This window comes from Scatophagus argus, chromosome 15 (assembly GCF_020382885.2).
Source record: "Scatophagus argus isolate fScaArg1 chromosome 15, fScaArg1.pri, whole genome shotgun sequence".
NCBI classification, from domain to species: domain Eukaryota; kingdom Metazoa; phylum Chordata; class Actinopteri; family Scatophagidae; genus Scatophagus; species Scatophagus argus.
In genome coordinates, this window is record NC_058507.1 from 13,433,887 (window position 1) to 13,450,122 (window position 16,236).

At 41.5% G+C, this 16,236-nt stretch overlaps 2 protein-coding genes across 2 annotated transcripts; both read left to right on the plus strand.

The window, feature by feature from the left end:
• Positions 1 to 260: 260 nt before the first annotated feature.
• On the plus strand, positions 261 to 7,182 carry LOC124072148 (delta-like protein 4). Its single transcript, XM_046413341.1, has 11 exons — positions 261 to 691; positions 794 to 1,045; positions 1,590 to 1,647; positions 2,165 to 2,428; positions 3,304 to 3,364; positions 3,662 to 3,792; positions 3,885 to 4,054; positions 4,314 to 4,533; positions 4,623 to 5,364; positions 5,513 to 5,621; positions 5,757 to 7,182. Exons 1-11 carry the CDS (start codon positions 638 to 640, stop codon positions 5,760 to 5,762), a joined length of 2,067 nt encoding a protein of 688 aa, XP_046269297.1. The 5' UTR covers positions 261 to 637; the 3' UTR covers positions 5,763 to 7,182.
• Positions 7,183 to 8,324: 1,142 nt separating this feature from the next.
• LOC124072149 (glutathione-specific gamma-glutamylcyclotransferase 1-like) lies at positions 8,325 to 10,191 on the plus strand. Its single transcript, XM_046413342.1, has 3 exons — positions 8,325 to 8,745; positions 8,966 to 9,001; positions 9,372 to 10,191. Exons 1-3 carry the CDS (start codon positions 8,575 to 8,577, stop codon positions 9,762 to 9,764), a joined length of 600 nt encoding a protein of 199 aa, XP_046269298.1. The 5' UTR covers positions 8,325 to 8,574; the 3' UTR covers positions 9,765 to 10,191.
• Positions 10,192 to 16,236: the final 6,045 nt, after the last annotated feature.

The window sequence follows — 16,236 nt, forward strand, 5'->3', positions numbered from 1 at the left end:
CTACCTGAATTTGTTTCAGCAACATCCTGTGTTTTGGTGAAAGAGGTAAACAATCTGCATGCAAATCGCTGAAAAGGGCGTTTTTTTTTCTGCGCCAACCTCCAAAATTATAATGACTGATGGTGATATTCCAAGCAAAAAAAAAAAAAAGAAGGTGGAGAGGAGAGTGGGCGGTGTCTATACTGACTGGTAGTGTCTGCAATGGCACTACACTGTGGTATATAAACTGGGAGGGACGTCAAACATCCTTCACTGGGAGTCACTATGCGCTGATGCTCCGCCACATGCCCGCATCACTGTTGGCAACACGAGCCTCGCATCAGCTCAGCAAACACAAACAACATCTGACCGGCACGATGGATGGGCAACAGAAAGACCGCAGACAGACTCATTTGTGGATATTGACGTTACTGATATTAGTCTAACCTCTAGCACTGGATAACTCGGTCTTTTCCAACTTCTTCAGGATACGGATTGTGGAGCTGGATCTTGCCCTACAGGATTTGGAAGAAGGATTATATTTATTCTGATCACTTTATTTGTCTTCACTCCGCTTTCGCCATCACCACTTGGAATAGAAGCATTTTGTTGGAGGACAAACTGATTTTTTAAGGATACGCACATCAAACTCTAAAGGATGGCCGTTTGGTTCACCTCTATCCTCGCAATAGTTATGACAATATTCACTCAGGTAGCACGTTTTTTTTTTTAATTTATATATTTACAAACACACAATTATTGTAGGGAAATCGTTGCATTATTTCTGTTGTGCTCACTTTTTGTATCCTTTTAGGTTCTGGGATCAGGTGTATTCGAGATAGAGCTCCATCACTTTCAGAACACTAAAGGTTTGCTGGCAAATGGGCGAAGCTGCAGCATGACTGGCTGCAGGACTTATTTCAGGGTTTGTTTGAAGAACTTCCAGGCGGTGGTGTCTCCTGGAGACTGTATATTTGGCAAAGCCACCACACCTGTTCTGGGCACCGACTCGTTCAGCATCCCGCAGGACGCCAGGCTGCGTCTACCGCTCAACTTCACCTGGCCGGTAAGATCACCTGTTCTGCCGTGCGGACTCGTGGTTCCACACTCACTTGTTTGCTGAAATCGAGCAAGAAATGTTCTTATCACATTCGCTGTGATTTTCATATGATTTTCTAATGAATTAAAGGGATATTTTTTAAAAACGCTTCTCTCAGTGACAAAATTTGCCTTTGAGAATATAGTCTTGGGAAAATTATTAAAAACTTAATCATTGTATAGTCTGCTTTCATGGTTATTAATTAATTATCGATACCATGCGTATTTTAAATTCCAAGTATGTTTTTACTGTCATAGGCATGCCAAACATTGTAGATCAGATTGTGAAATGGTTCGTTGAGTCCCTATGTGATCCACGCCGTACGTAAAGAAAGAACAGAGCGCGAGAGCGTTCGTTCTCATTCATTTTCAGCTTGCGATCATTTCTAGCGAATTAAAGTGGAATCTAGAAGCCCCTTTTAGTGAAATAAAACTAAAGACAGCTCAGTAAATGTGCCATTTGGAAATTTCCGTCTTTACGATGACGTTCATTTCCACATTTGTCTCCACAGGGCGCTTTCTCCTTGGTTATCGAAGCCTGGTATTCTCCCTCGGCGGATCTACCTGGAGGTGAGGAGACCTGTGCTGCTTGTCCGCCACTAGGGGGAGACATCCAATGTGTAGCACACCTGATTTAGTACCTGTCAAACTGTTCATCAGTAACTCTCACTCAGAGTGCTGGCAGATGCATGTAGGCATTTTCAGCGTCACGGGTCCGTGTTTGTTAGGATGCCTTATGAGTCACACGACAATTCCTTAGAATCAAATCTCTCCAAGACAATTGCACTTCCTTTGTTTTATTTTTGGCATGCATGGGAAAGTGTACAGGCTTAAGTGAGAACACGGAGCCTTGCCAAAAATCCCATGACAGCCCCTTCCTGGATTTTACACCTTTTTTGTTAGGTCCTTCATAAGAGAGGAATAATGGTCACATGTGAAGGGAAGAGGAAATTTATACGGATTGTGTTTTGTCACACAAATCACTAAAGGAGTAATTGTTGCATTTATCATCCGTGCCATAAAGTTGTGAACTGATGCTTACAAAATATTCCCACTTTAAACTAATCTGATCTTTTGTTCTTCACAGACACCACCAACCCTGATTTCTTGATTAGCTCTTTTACCATCCAAAGACAGTTGGGAATAGGGCATGAGTGGTCCCAAAATGTGCCGAGCGGGACGCAGACGGAGCTAAGGTACTCATACCGGTTCATCTGCAATGACAATTACTACGGGGACACTTGTTCCAAAAAATGCACTCCGAGAGACGACCATTTTGGACACTACACCTGCAAGCCTGACGGGCAAATAGCCTGTCTACCGGGATGGAAGGGAGAATACTGCCAAGAACGTAAGCAAGAGTAAAGACACAATCTGGGCACTTTTCTTTGTTTGTGGTTAAAGGTCACCAGGCAGGTTTTCTGACGAGATGGACAAACAACAGGCCGTGACCTAATTTACAGAACATAAAAAATTAGTTAAACATTGTGTATCTTAAAGACACATGTATAAAGGAACAAAGGCTTTTTGAACCATTTCTGGTCTAACAGTTACCATTTGTTGTATTCTTCCGCGAAGTAGATCTAATTTGTAACTATTTTTTTTTTTTACCTTGAGTTTAACACCCTGTAAAGTGACATAAATCGTTCGTTTTAGATTAAACAATGACTTTTATTTTGGAGCTTTAACGTCTACGTGTTCTATTATTCGTCACACAAATGTGTTTTCGGATGTGACGAAGCCAAACACAATCTGTAAGATGAGCTATTGAGGTGAAATCTGACGACGCAGAGCCCACTTAGTGCACTTTCTCTCTGGGCGCGTGCGGCTTTAATCCAGGGCGGTGGTCGCCCGGCAGCGCGCGCCGGGGTTAATCGCGGCATTATCGCCCGCCACGCGCCACTAAATTGCGGGCTCTATTGTTGAAGCGGTGTAGGGCAGCAGCTGCAAACGGGGCTCGAACTGCCCACCGACAACAATGGGGCAGCTGTCCTGCTTTTCTGAGAACAAGCATCTGCTCCGCACTTACCAGCCGTTTAACACTAAAACCATGCAAAATCAGCGTCAAACAATGACGTTTTCCATTGAAAGAATCAAGTTAGTTTTATTGTGGGAAGAAAATAATTTAAAGGCGATAAAAGCCGCATTAACAACTTGCTTTAAATGCAGAATTAGAAAACTCGAGTTTTAAATATCCCCTTTCTTTTATTTGTTTTTCTTTTACAGCAATCTGTCTAGAGGGGTGTAATGAAAGGAATGGAAACTGCACATTACCTGGAGAGTGCACGTGAGTTTTCATTTACTTTTGTCTTTATTGTCTGTTCACGATTGTCTAATTAAATGTTCATTTCTGTTCACTGACACCAGGAGAGCCACTGACTGCCAAAACACATTGATTTAGAATTACCACAGAAATAATACCTTCAACAAGAGCAGATAAACCATTAAATAAACGAGCACCTAATTATGCAACAGAAAGGGAACACTGTATTTGACTTAAAGATGTATTTCTTTCGTGACATGGTGGACAAGAAGTTTACAGTGTGAGCTAACAGCCTTGTTTTACTGTATTACGTGTGAACAGATGCAGAAAGGGCTGGAAGGGACTCTTTTGTGATGTGTGTGAACTCCATCCATCCTGTAAACATGGTACCTGTGAAGAGCAGTGGCAGTGCATCTGCAAGGAAGGCTGGGGAGGCATCTTTTGTGACCAAGGTGTGTAACTGTTTCTGTCTCTACACTGCAAGCAAGCTGAATGTAATGTTAGCACTTTAGATAAAGTGACATTTCTACCCATTTGTTTACAGATCTGAACTACTGCACCCACAACAAACCCTGCGCCAACGGGGCCACATGTTTGAACACAGGGCAGGGCAGCTACACCTGCACCTGTCTGCCAGGCTTCACCGGGGTTAACTGTGACTTGGAGGTCAGGGAGTGTGACAGCCAGCCCTGTCGCAATGGAGGCCACTGCCTGGTGAGTCCGGAAGTCTCTCTCTCTCCTTTCCCACAACACAGGCTTTCCTGTTTTTGTTTTTGCCTCAGTCTATCTGCTAGTCCAGGAGGATGCTATCGATTGTCAAGTCAGTAGATGACCCAGTTCACAGAGTGTGGACTGTAAATAGGATTCAAACTGAGGATAATGGGGTTCGCTGGGGCAGTCGTGAACAGGATATGATAAAACAAAACATCTGACAGGGAGCTTTTTGATAAGCTTTATATCTTTTCCCCCGCAGGACTCTGAGAATGGCTATAGGTGTGTGTGCCCACAGGGGTTTGAAGGGACCCACTGTGAACACAGGATGCTGACCTGCGCAGATACACCCTGCTTTCACGGAGGCAAGTGCAGAGAGAGGGACAACGGGCGTAGTTACGTGTGCGAGTGTCCAGCAGGCTATACTGGACTCAACTGTGAGAAGAAAGTGGATAAATGTACCTCACTGCAGTGCACCAATGGTAACACATCATTATCTCTATATTGAAAATAATCCTTCCCTTTCTGGAAAACAAAGAAGGCTTCTAAAATGCTCTTCTCTTTTGCATAGGTGGACACTGTGTGATCCACGGTAACCTCAGACTGTGCAGCTGTCGCTCCGGCTTCATGGGCCTGCGCTGTGAGATCAACATCAACGAGTGTGCCAGGAACCCCTGTGCAAATGGCTCCACCTGCATAGACCGCATCAACGACTACACCTGCACATGCCCCCCAGGGTACACAGGCCGCCACTGTGACAAGCCAACAGACCGCTGTGCCTCTCGTCCCTGTCTGAACGGCGGGACCTGCACCACTGGAGCAAAAGGCCAGCCTACCTGCATTTGCCCTGAATATTACAGTGGCCCCCAGTGCCAGTCCATTGATGTGCCTTCACCCAACACCCCCAGCCCCAACATAGGCTGGGAGTCCAATGACAAGTTGAGCTTGGCAGCCATCAGCTTGGGAGTAGGCCTGGTGGCTGTTCTGGTGCTTTTCTGCATGGTAGTGGTAGTAATACGTCATGTCAGGAAGCAGAGAAGCGAGGCGCAGGACTCAGAGACCATGAATAACCTCTCCAAGGGTGACTTTCAGAAGGAGAACCTCATCTCTACTTTAGAACTCAAGAACAACAATAAAAAGATCGATTTGGAGGTGGACTCTCCCAGGGAAAAGACTAATCACAAACACATCAACCACTACCACCTGGACTATAAAACCTCCACGGGGTACAAGGATGAACTTTTTCTTTTGGACAAAGATGAAAACTGTGAAAAGACAATAGAAGAAAAAAAGCATCTAACTAGAATGTACAGGTAAGTGCACCTGAAAAAAGGTTAAATGAGCAGTTTTGTTACTGTTTTTGCCTCTGTGTAGTGTGGCAGGTGAGAACAGCAACACAAAAGTCCGGTCATTGACAATTTTGGTGCTCAGTAACTGACCCGATGTTTCTTCGCTCTACAGAGAAAGGCCGGAGTGTAGAATATCAACAATATGTTCTTCCAGAGATTCAGTGTACCAGTCTGTCTTTGTAATAGCAGAAGAGAAAAATGAATGCATCATTGCAACTGAGGTAAGCCTTTTCATAATGAGATTATTTGCCTGTGACCTTTTATTATTAACCAGAAATAACATTTTCATTTCTGGTATTTCAGATTGATTCTTTACTGCTGCAGTAGTGATTGAGATTTTCTATTTTCCTTTTCAGGTATAACAAACAGAAGATGTTATTCACTGTCAACATTGGGTTTCTTGTGGACTGTTTACAAGTGTGGAGAGACTGGGATTTATTTAAATGCAAGATGCTGCTCTTGAAAACTTGATAACTGGATGGAGCTGGTGTGCTCTTCGAATTCAACAGAACTAAAGCTACTAATCTTTGTTAGAATGTAAAGACTGAAAAGACTGCTGGAAATAATGAGCAAATCTGATTCATCGATGCACCATGGATGGATGTTTTTCGACACAAATCCTTGTCCGCTTCGTTCAAGTTCATCCAAGGGCTTCAGGCCAAGGTGTTTGTGCCTGCGTGCTGATTAGAAGAAGAGGACAATCTCGATGCACTCCTCTCCACCTTATCGCAGTAATCAGCAATCAGCAATCAGCAAATCAACTTACTGCCAGCAAGTCTGTGGAAGGAGCCAGCCTTTTCCATTTTTTGTGGCCTGCAGTGCGCTATGCAAAGAAAAAAATCAGCATTGTGCTAAATCAAAAGTGGACAAAAACTACTGAAAACGGTTCATTTTTGAAGGATATTTAGGGATATCAGTTTTGTAAATCCTTTTTTATGAAGAATGTATGCAGCCTAGATCACAAAGCCTTATATATGTGTTTAAGAAAAACATTGTGCCCCGCCTTATCTTGATTCCTTTGCACAGCAAAATGGAGGTTAGCATGAAAGATCAAAAGATGCAATATGGTGTAGCTCCATGCAGGGAAACTTATGACAAGGCCTTGTTTTACCTTATGCAAGATCACCCTTAAATAAAGACAAAGAAATACATGAAGTGACTATCATACCAAGGACGCCTTCAAAGGAAATTACTGAACCAATAATGTTATTTTGTAAGATTAGTATTTCATTAGTAATTTAAGAATATGAAGCACTGATCCTTCTCTTTCTATGTTTTATAAGATTATTTTGTATATACTGTATATTTATATGTTGAGATTAGAAGTATGAACTGTTTTTAAGTTGACGCCCAGAAAAGGTGAATTTATTTTTAAAGTGTCATTGGTGTTTTATTATTTTTGTTATAAAAAGAAAGAATGAATACATATCGGGTACACTGTTTGTTTGTTGCTCTTCAGTGGTTGAGTGTACATGTGGTCAAATAGAGAACCTAATTTAAATTGTGGAATCATCTAGAGACTTTATTTGTGTCAGCTGGTGTGGAAGTGGCTTCATTGTCTATAGATAGAGTCATATATTCAACCTGGTAGCATTTCTATTGATTCCATGTTTATGTCTATGACATCTGTGTCAGTGTGATGTGAAATCAGTGTGCTAGCAATCATTCAGTGGACAGTATTGTAATTGGCAGCGATGTAAGGAATTACTCAAGTAAAAAGATATATATTTAAAAAAAACATCTGTATGTGAAAATAAAGAATTCTTGTGGTTTCCCTCTACAGTATTTAACTGCTTACGTGACTTACCAGAAAACCTATAGAAACAAACAGACTGGATGTGTTCTCTGATGATAAGTTTTCTCCAGCAGATCTGACTGTGAACTGAAAGGGGAGGGAGGCAGATGAGAGGGACTCAACAGAACTTGGCATATGTTTGCACATAAAAATCTGCATACGCCCTTTGACTACGGCAGTGTGGGCACAGATAACAGGGACCCCACAACCAATGAGGTGGAGGACCATAACAAACCAACAGACAACAACAAATAGCACTTGGGTGAGGGAGTGATTGCATGGTGGTGCTCTTTTATTTTTTTTGCCCCCTGCCCTTCAGTCAGTTTAATCCGCCACTGCACTGACACTTTAAACATCGGGAGTTTTGTATTTTCTTCACCAGAACTCAAATCTCATGAATGGAGCAATGTATTCTACTACCACTTGGGGGCAGTAAGCTTGATGTGAAGTTGGAGGAAAAGAGTTTGTTCCACGTATCTCATCCACTCAGCTTATCAAATAAAATGCACAGTAAGTGACAGGCAGAGGACAAATGATCTCATATAGTCATTCATAAGTCATCATTCTGTGTGAGCACAGCAATGTGCTCGACAGATTTGAGCAGAGTGCAGACACTTTAATGAGCTTAAGGGAGCACGGATATAACAGTCCCGGCTATTTATAGGTAACGTGATTACCTGCTGGGCTGTCACTGACTGTTTGAATCTTAAGCATCGCAAGAGATATTCCCACATTTTCAAAAGAGGAATTAATTGCTGGTAACAATGTAGTGAAAAATCAAAAATGTTTTGGAAAGAAATATTCAAAACATTTCCATGTCAGATGTGTATATAAACGGAGAGTTCTGTGAAAGAAAGAAAGAAGGAGATGACAGATATCTTTTTTCTCCAGACTTTCAGTTCAGTCAAGCCACATTCACTGAATGCTTTGTATAGTCTATCGGTTCTGACCGGAACATACTGTTTGTCTCCGTTGTCCCGAGAATCTTGTGTTTTCCCTAAGTTCCCTGGTCAAAGCTGCTGTAAAGAGTTACCACTAAAATTATCCTGATTGGTTTATCCTTTAGTTAGTCCCGCCCATCTCTGATATAATTGGTCGATGCTGCCTGGCTCTGACGTGCTCTGAACAACAAATACACGTGTTTGTACAGAGAAACGGACAGTATCCACACATCCAAACAGTATCTTTGATAGCGTTAGTCATACTATTAGTCATTATAGGACTTTATTAAGACTTGAAAAATGATTTCTTCCTTCAGCACTTTATTACAATGACAGTAGGTGTAGCCTGTTGGAATGAACAGAGCAACAAGTCACAGGAGAGGAGCTACTTGTTGACATAAACGATCTGGTATCGAATTTATTTATCGAGTGATTACAATGAAGCCTCAGGAAATAATCAAGGACAAGGGCAGCCTGTGGATATTTGGATATGGCTCTTTGGTGTGGAAACCCGATTTTAGTTACAAGAGGAGCAAAATCGGCCACATAACGGGATACAAAAGACGCTTCTGGCATGGAGATGATTTTTATCGAGGGGACAAGGAAAAGGTGAGATTTGTAGCAACATTTGCCTCTACCACATTCACTTTATATCATATAGTGTTGCTCTCCAAGTGGTTCAAATATGCCCTGATGGATTTAGGATTTTAGTTGTTCATTTTTTTGTTTGTTTGTTTGTTTGTTATTTACGCCTGTGAAACGTAAAACTGCTCGTTGCTGTCATGTGAGATGCTGAGATGTTCTCTCTGTGTGTCTTTGCTCCCCACAGCCAGGCAGAGTGGTCACACTAGTGGAGGATCAGGAGGTAAGAGTCCACCCAGTGATGATTCACCAGTTGGACACAACATGTATACTACTACTGCAGTGATTTATTTATTTATTTATTTTTATATAAAATTAACTCATGAAACATTTATATAAAGTTAAAAAAACAAGATACTGGGACACAGTCAGGTCAATAAGGTCAAGCCACTCCTCTTTCCAGCTGTGATGTTGAAACATACATTGCATTACTTGAAATGAAAATTTGGCATGCGGGAAGCACAGTGTCGTATACTTGACATGTTTTTATGTGTGCTTGACATTTATAACCATTACATGCTGTACCAGTTCTAGGATTAACATTCAATCAAACTATGCTGACTGTGTCCCCCCTCTGCTTGTTTTCTCTGCAGGCATGCACATGGGGAGTGGCCTATGAGGTGACCGACTCCCAGATTGAAGAGTCCCTCCAGTACCTGCACATGAGAGAGGTTGTGTTGGGGGGTTACGTAACAGAGATGGTGGAGTTCTTCCCCCAGGAGAAAGGTCAGGCTCCTCTGTCAGCCCTTGTATACATTGCCACTTCTGACAACCCCATCTACCTCGGCCCAGCCTCAGACAAGGAGATTGCCGCCCAGATTGCCGCCTGCCGGGGCAGCACAGGACATAATATTGAATACCTGGTGCGCCTTGCGGAGTTCATGAGGCTCTACTGTCCTGAGGCAGAGGATGAGCACCTCTTCTCTATTGAGGCGGCTGTTCTGGACACTTTCCATGACTCTGGAGAGATCAAAACCACAAACTAAAAATCCCTACTGCTGGGAGCTTCATGAAAGTCTACATAATGCAGTCCACATCCTGAAATTTATGTTATTATGCTGGGTGAAAGGGAAGTGTTTAAGGGTATTTGGTGCTAGATGAAATACCTGATTTGAGTTTAAGGAAACTGTCACTGGTGGCATTTTTGGTGGCTAACTATTTTTAGGTTGTAACATAACCTCACAGACGGAGAATGTAAAATATGTAGGTTAAACATGCTTTACACTGTATGTGTACAAATTCCACAAGCATGTAATGCCTTGAGAATTAACTTTAAGAGATGACTTTTCTTTGGAAATACATAATGTCTTACACCTTTGTTGTAAAGGGTCTCATAAGCTGTTGTATACTGTGTTCATTTTAAAATGTATTTTAATAAAAAAAAAAAAAAAGCTGAAAATCTGTATGAAGTAAATGTTGTTCATGATTGGATGTTTTCCTTGTCTCACATGCCTGAGACTGAACAGGCCTCCTGTATACATTTATGTTTGCCTCATGCTTCCACATCACGTGGCCGAGGAATGTAAAGCTGTCGTCTCTGGCTGACAGGAAATGCTGACTTTTCCTCAGGGGAGCTGTTTACTGCACAGGCCCAGCAGCTCTTAGACATCTTTCGTGCATTAACAGTGTATTGCAAATTGAATGGGCAAATGAATGCATACAGTGAGATGTTTTGTGGACCTCAAAACTGTTCTTTGCAGTTCTTTACACACATTACAACCAGCGGGCTATGAAAACATTTTCTTTCCTCATGCCAGTGTTTTGAACCCATTAAACTCTGCCAGGCATAGTGGTAGGGCCATCTTTTAAAATTCCTGTTGTTCAGCCAAGCATTCCTGGAATCAAAAGACTTGACTTCTATTTTAGATCCCAAAGTTCCCAAACAAAACAAGTATATCACGGTGAAATCCATAGAAATGCAAACAAACTGATGGAAACCTCTCACCATACATGACTGCCTGTACTTACAGTATAGTCAGAGTATTTAGGGCCTTACCTGGAAAGAGGGGGCACAGATCCTCCCCTGTCTGAGCTTTTCCATAACGTTCCATAACATACACACGTGCTACACTTCATAAAAAAAAGTAGTTCTATTCATGGACTGATGAGCTCACATTTCAAGCTGCACATTTCTGTGGAACACAAACCTACTTTCCCAGAATTCATCTCAAAACTAGGTCAAAGGTTTGTGAGACTGATCACAGAAGCACACAGTTGACCAAAAGCTCACATGTATAGAACACATAATGTAGAAAGAGCTGGACAGAATGTCCCCTGATACGAGCAAATCACAAGAAGACAACAGTATAAGTTGATTCAGTTTTATTTCTATAGTGCCAAACCACAACATAAAGTTACTTTTGGTCACTTTTCATGCAAAGCAGGTCTAGACCATATTTGTTTTTCTAATATTACAGCACCCTGAGAGACAGACAGGCAGACAGAAAGCATCAGGAAAAGAGGACATGCAGTTCTAAAACACAGATGATAAACCTTCTATGACCTCACTAAAGCACTGTTGCTTCTGTCACACGAAAGACCTGTTTGGCTTGCTGACAATTAAACTAATGACATGCACACAGAAAACAATGAGTCAACAACAGAAACGTCTGAGGCTTCTTGCTTTACGACATGGTAAGTTGTTGCACGCAAAACGAGCAAGTGCTCAACAAAAGCATCTGATGACTCAGGGAGCTTGGTGTACTCCCTGCCACCAAGAATACACCCTGCGTTCTATTTTGTAGTTGTTCCTTTTTACAGAATAACAAACATTTTGCAATTTCATAGTAACAATACCAAAGCTCATCTCCATCCATAACAATACCACGTAAAAAATACAGGTGTCAAAATACATTTGCCGCTCCTTTATAATGTGTGTAATGTGAAGGCTGAAATAAGAATTTAGTTAGCTGTTTGAAATAATGGTGCATTAGAGCTTTATGATTTATAATTCACTCTGGCACTTCTCATTAGAGACAGAACTATAAAGAGAAGTAAATCAATAAACGCTCCTTACCACACTGTTAAGGCTCCTTGGAGACATGCAGAGGGAATCTGAAATCACCACATGAGAGGATGCTTGCCCACAAAGAGATGCAAAATGTGTCCATATGTCTACCTTTTACTATTGTTCGTATATCTGCAGTAACTATATTATGAAGCCACAAAAAATTTCATATTTAGCCTATTATGTAAACATAAAATTCAAATTTACCATACACATATGTGAATGCGCAGCGCTCACCATGCACTTTGGGATCCTAATCAATATTGTTACCCTTCCTGAGGTCACATGCTGTCCAGGAACAGATCTTCTGATTATCTTCTGAAGAGAACACACCCTGACGATGAGGAATACACACAAAATGGAGACTGACGTCATGTCCCAAAGATGTGAGTTTGTCCCCAAAAACATTATTCCTACTGATCCAATCTTGGAGCTTCCACTTGCATGTTAATGTGCACCCAGTCCGAACCTTGACCCTTGACCTTTGCTCGGTCAGTACAGCGCTGAAGGTTGCCCTGGACGTGTGTTAAAGAGAAAGTGATTGGGCCACTAATGGAGTCCTTTGGCTTTAGAGCCCTAACCCTCTCATACTGGGAGGTCAGTTCACCCCTCGCTCGGCTCCTGCCAGTGGACTTGAGTGCTGTGTGGTCACAGAGGACACTTCACCACAAGAGGAAGACCATCCATTAAAGAGGCACAATGGCTAATGATTTGGCAGTAAACCACAGGCCATATTTCAACTCATTATCAATCAGCAAAAAGTAAATGAATCTTTTGTTCCATATGTTGTATATTCTAAATATAGAATTTCGCTCTAAATTCGCAGATCAAAGAACTGAATCAGGTTTGTGCTTGTGCTTGTGAACTGCTGCTCATCTTCATGACGCAGGAGAGACAGAACACAGCTCAGACTCATCCATCACTGAGCAATGATAAACACCATTCTTTAATCCATTCATCATCGCCAGTGGTTGATGTAAAGATTGTTTCTTCTCATCCAAACAGAACATGACTCACACCCACGGGATCTTTTAATCCAATCTGTTTGGTGCAGGACTGAGGACTGAAACAGGCTTGACAAAATTAAAGCTACAGCCAGAGAGCTGCCTCCTGCTTCATTAGCCTGCGCTCTCCCTGAGGAATGGCACTTTTGCTGCTCTTAATTTGATTTTGATAATCTCTTTTACACTCAAACACATCACAGCTGCCAGCGTCTGGACAAGGGGTGTAAGGCCCTGAGGGAAAATGGTGCTGTGAGATCATCTGTGGCCAAACTTTTAAACTGTTGTGAGTTAAACACTGCAAGTATTTTGAAATTCTACACATTGTTGTTGTTGTTGTACTGTGTGGTTACATTAGCAGGCTAACATGCTCATTGCTACATTGCTGATGTTTTGCTGGAATAATGTTGACCGTGTTTGCCGTCTTAGTCAGCATGCTAATATTTGCTGATTACCACTAAACAACCCATCTGCAGAAAGTTTGCAAATAAGTGTATTTCCTAAAATGTCAAACCGTTCCTTTATTAGCTTTCTGGGATCCTGACGTGTCAGTGAAATAATAACATACAGGTTTTGCCACAACAAAGCCACAGAGCTGGAAATTCTCTGAGGGGTTTATATTTCTGTTTCAGTTTTACTGTGTTTGAGGCATGAGACCAGAGTAAACATTTTATGAAAAGCATATCTGAGCTAACAATGGTATGGGAAGAGAGGTAGCCGGGTGTGCACATGCTTCCTGGTCTGCTTGGCAGGAATGGCAGGAAACATCTGAGTCCAACTCAGTTAAGCAATGCAAACCTCTTTCACTTCTGCAGATGGCTCAGCACGAGCATGTGCAGGTGCAAAGGTCTGAGCGTGTTGTTCACTGTAGACCCGCTTCACTTTAGCAGCATGCATATCGGCAGCTGCATTCTGAAGCCAAATAAACCTCTTGTGCGTCCAACCTTGCGAAGGCAGAACAATCGAGTGGGACTGTTGGGTCTTTTTTCACAGACATTCACTGCCAAGTGCGGTGCCACAGTGACATTTGGCAAACCAGCACTTACAGCTGAGGATGGCGCCTGTTTTTTTTCCATCTACTAACATTTTGACGTCCTTTATCTCTTCCATGAGTCAGTTTACATTTCTTCCTTGACAAAACAGTAAAACATATCCCAGAACAGTCACATTTGGAGGAGGGAATAATGTTTAGAGACACTGAGGGTGTCAGTGCAGTGTGTAGTAATCACACTGTGCAGAGAAGGTGTCTGTTTTGGTACAAACAACACCCAGTGTTTGCATAGCAGTCTGTGCCACAGACTGATTGGGCAACTTAGCCGAGGTTTCTGTTACATGTGCTTTTATCACTTGAACGATGCCACCTTTCTTTATAGATGTCGCATGCCAAAAATAAATGAGACAACATTCCCCACCAAAGGGCCACACCAGAGCTGATCTGAGACTTAGACAGCTGCCAAATGTAGTCAGTGACAGCAAGGGAAGAAGCAGGGCGTCAAGAGGTGTGGTGGGGTGGTGTAAATCCTTCTTTATTTAACTCTGATTATTTAATTGAAAATGCATTTAAAGGTATAAATTCCATGTATGCCTCAAAAGCTGTTAGCTACAATTGGCAGATTATCCAAGAAAACTAAGTTTCCTTGACGATTGACATAATCTTTGGGGGGAAAAATAGGGGAAATTGGATGTGCTTCTTGGTAAGTTAAGGACTGTGTGACTGTGTTGGTGTAAGACAAATGAGGGATGAGGCTCCAGCGCCCCCTGTTGGCAGATACAAGCCGTACTTGAACTGAAAACACAGCTTTGAGGTTAAACTCTGATATGTTTAGAGAAATTTGCACTCTGTAATAAAACTACCTCCGGAGGCAACATATGACTGGCATCATGCTTTATGATAGACTACACGCTATATCAATGTTCTTTTTACTTCTACTATCCATCTTGGTGTATTGTATCAGAATCAGAATTCCTTTATTTAATTAATTAGTTATTTAATTATAAAATTATCCAACTCTGCAGGGATTTTAATAACATAACATGTTGCACTTTTCTTACCAAAGCCTGCTGGACTTTCAGATTTGCCTTTAAGGACGGCCCTGACATTATGAGGTCTCTACATTCTCAGGTACTCTGACTCAGTTTCTTAGCCTGAATCAAAAGGCCCTGGAGATTTCCTGCCATTTTTCTTTGGAGTGTTTTCTCTCAAAGAACAGGAAAGGCAGCTCTGTTTCCCACACACTTGCAGAGGTTCAATATCAATGCCATTTTACAGTGTGACCACACAATCGAGCAGCTGCAGAGTCATTGTGAGACTCTCAGAGGCCTTGTGCTGCAACATGACATTAAACAAGCGAGTTTATGTTGTTCTCACTTCATTTGTTCTTTAGTTTGAGTCTTGAGTCCTGAAACCACTAACATCTTTGGCCCTCTGCGACTTCCTTTCTTGGGGAAATTTCGGAGAAATCTAAATACTGAAGCATCTGCAATGAAAAGGCACTTATCTTGCACATTTAGACAAAAGTCAGTTTTGTTACCAATAAATTAACAGTCTTGTGACACTAAACGTGAGGATGTGCTGACCAGCATAAACAAGCTGCACACACAAAAAAAAATTTTTTTCAAGTGTTTAATTTTCAGTCTGAGTCAAATGTTTTCAAAGTGTGTAATGGCAAATAATGATGCTTTGTGTTTGCTTGGAAATTTTTATCCCTTTGAAAAGATCATGTTCTCATGTTAATCAGCCAATTGCTGCAGAGTTTCCTGTTTAAATAGATTCTAATCGAGCTCATGCAAGAACACATGCTGTTGTGTGGATTGATGTAGAGCCAATTAAAACTAAAATAAGAAGAAAACACAGATGCTTCAAAGGCCAAAGGGTGAGACCCCTTATGATATTGTTATCAGTTCCCTGTGATGCACCAGATCAAACATTGAGAAGTTGAGGCATTGATGTGAATCTGTATTTGTATGTGAAATCATGACTTGGCATAGCTTCTAAAGTACTTCTCATAACTTCTTGTATTTTTCCTGCAGCAGTTTCCCATTTAAATCATGACGCTTCTCTTCATTGTTTCAGACAGCGAAATGTGTCATCATGAATCAGAAGAAGACAACAAATTTTCCTTTGACGCAAATTTAACAGTATAATAATAGCACTCAATCAACATTCCACACTTGTACAGACTTGTCATCGGGGACATGTGAAGAGACAGCCCTTTATATTGACGTTATGTCTGCTACTCAGATACTTATGAAGAGTTTGTTGACGTGAAACTAGAATTCTTGTTCAAGGTGAGCTTTGATGTTTAGAGAAATATTTTTCTGGCTGAAAAGATTGACACCAATCTCATATGTCTGTAGGGGAAATATGAAGCAACTGCAAGCAGCCAGTTAATAATCTCACTGCATATAGTGAGAAGCTGATTAAGAATATAAATTTTCATGGCCTTTAAA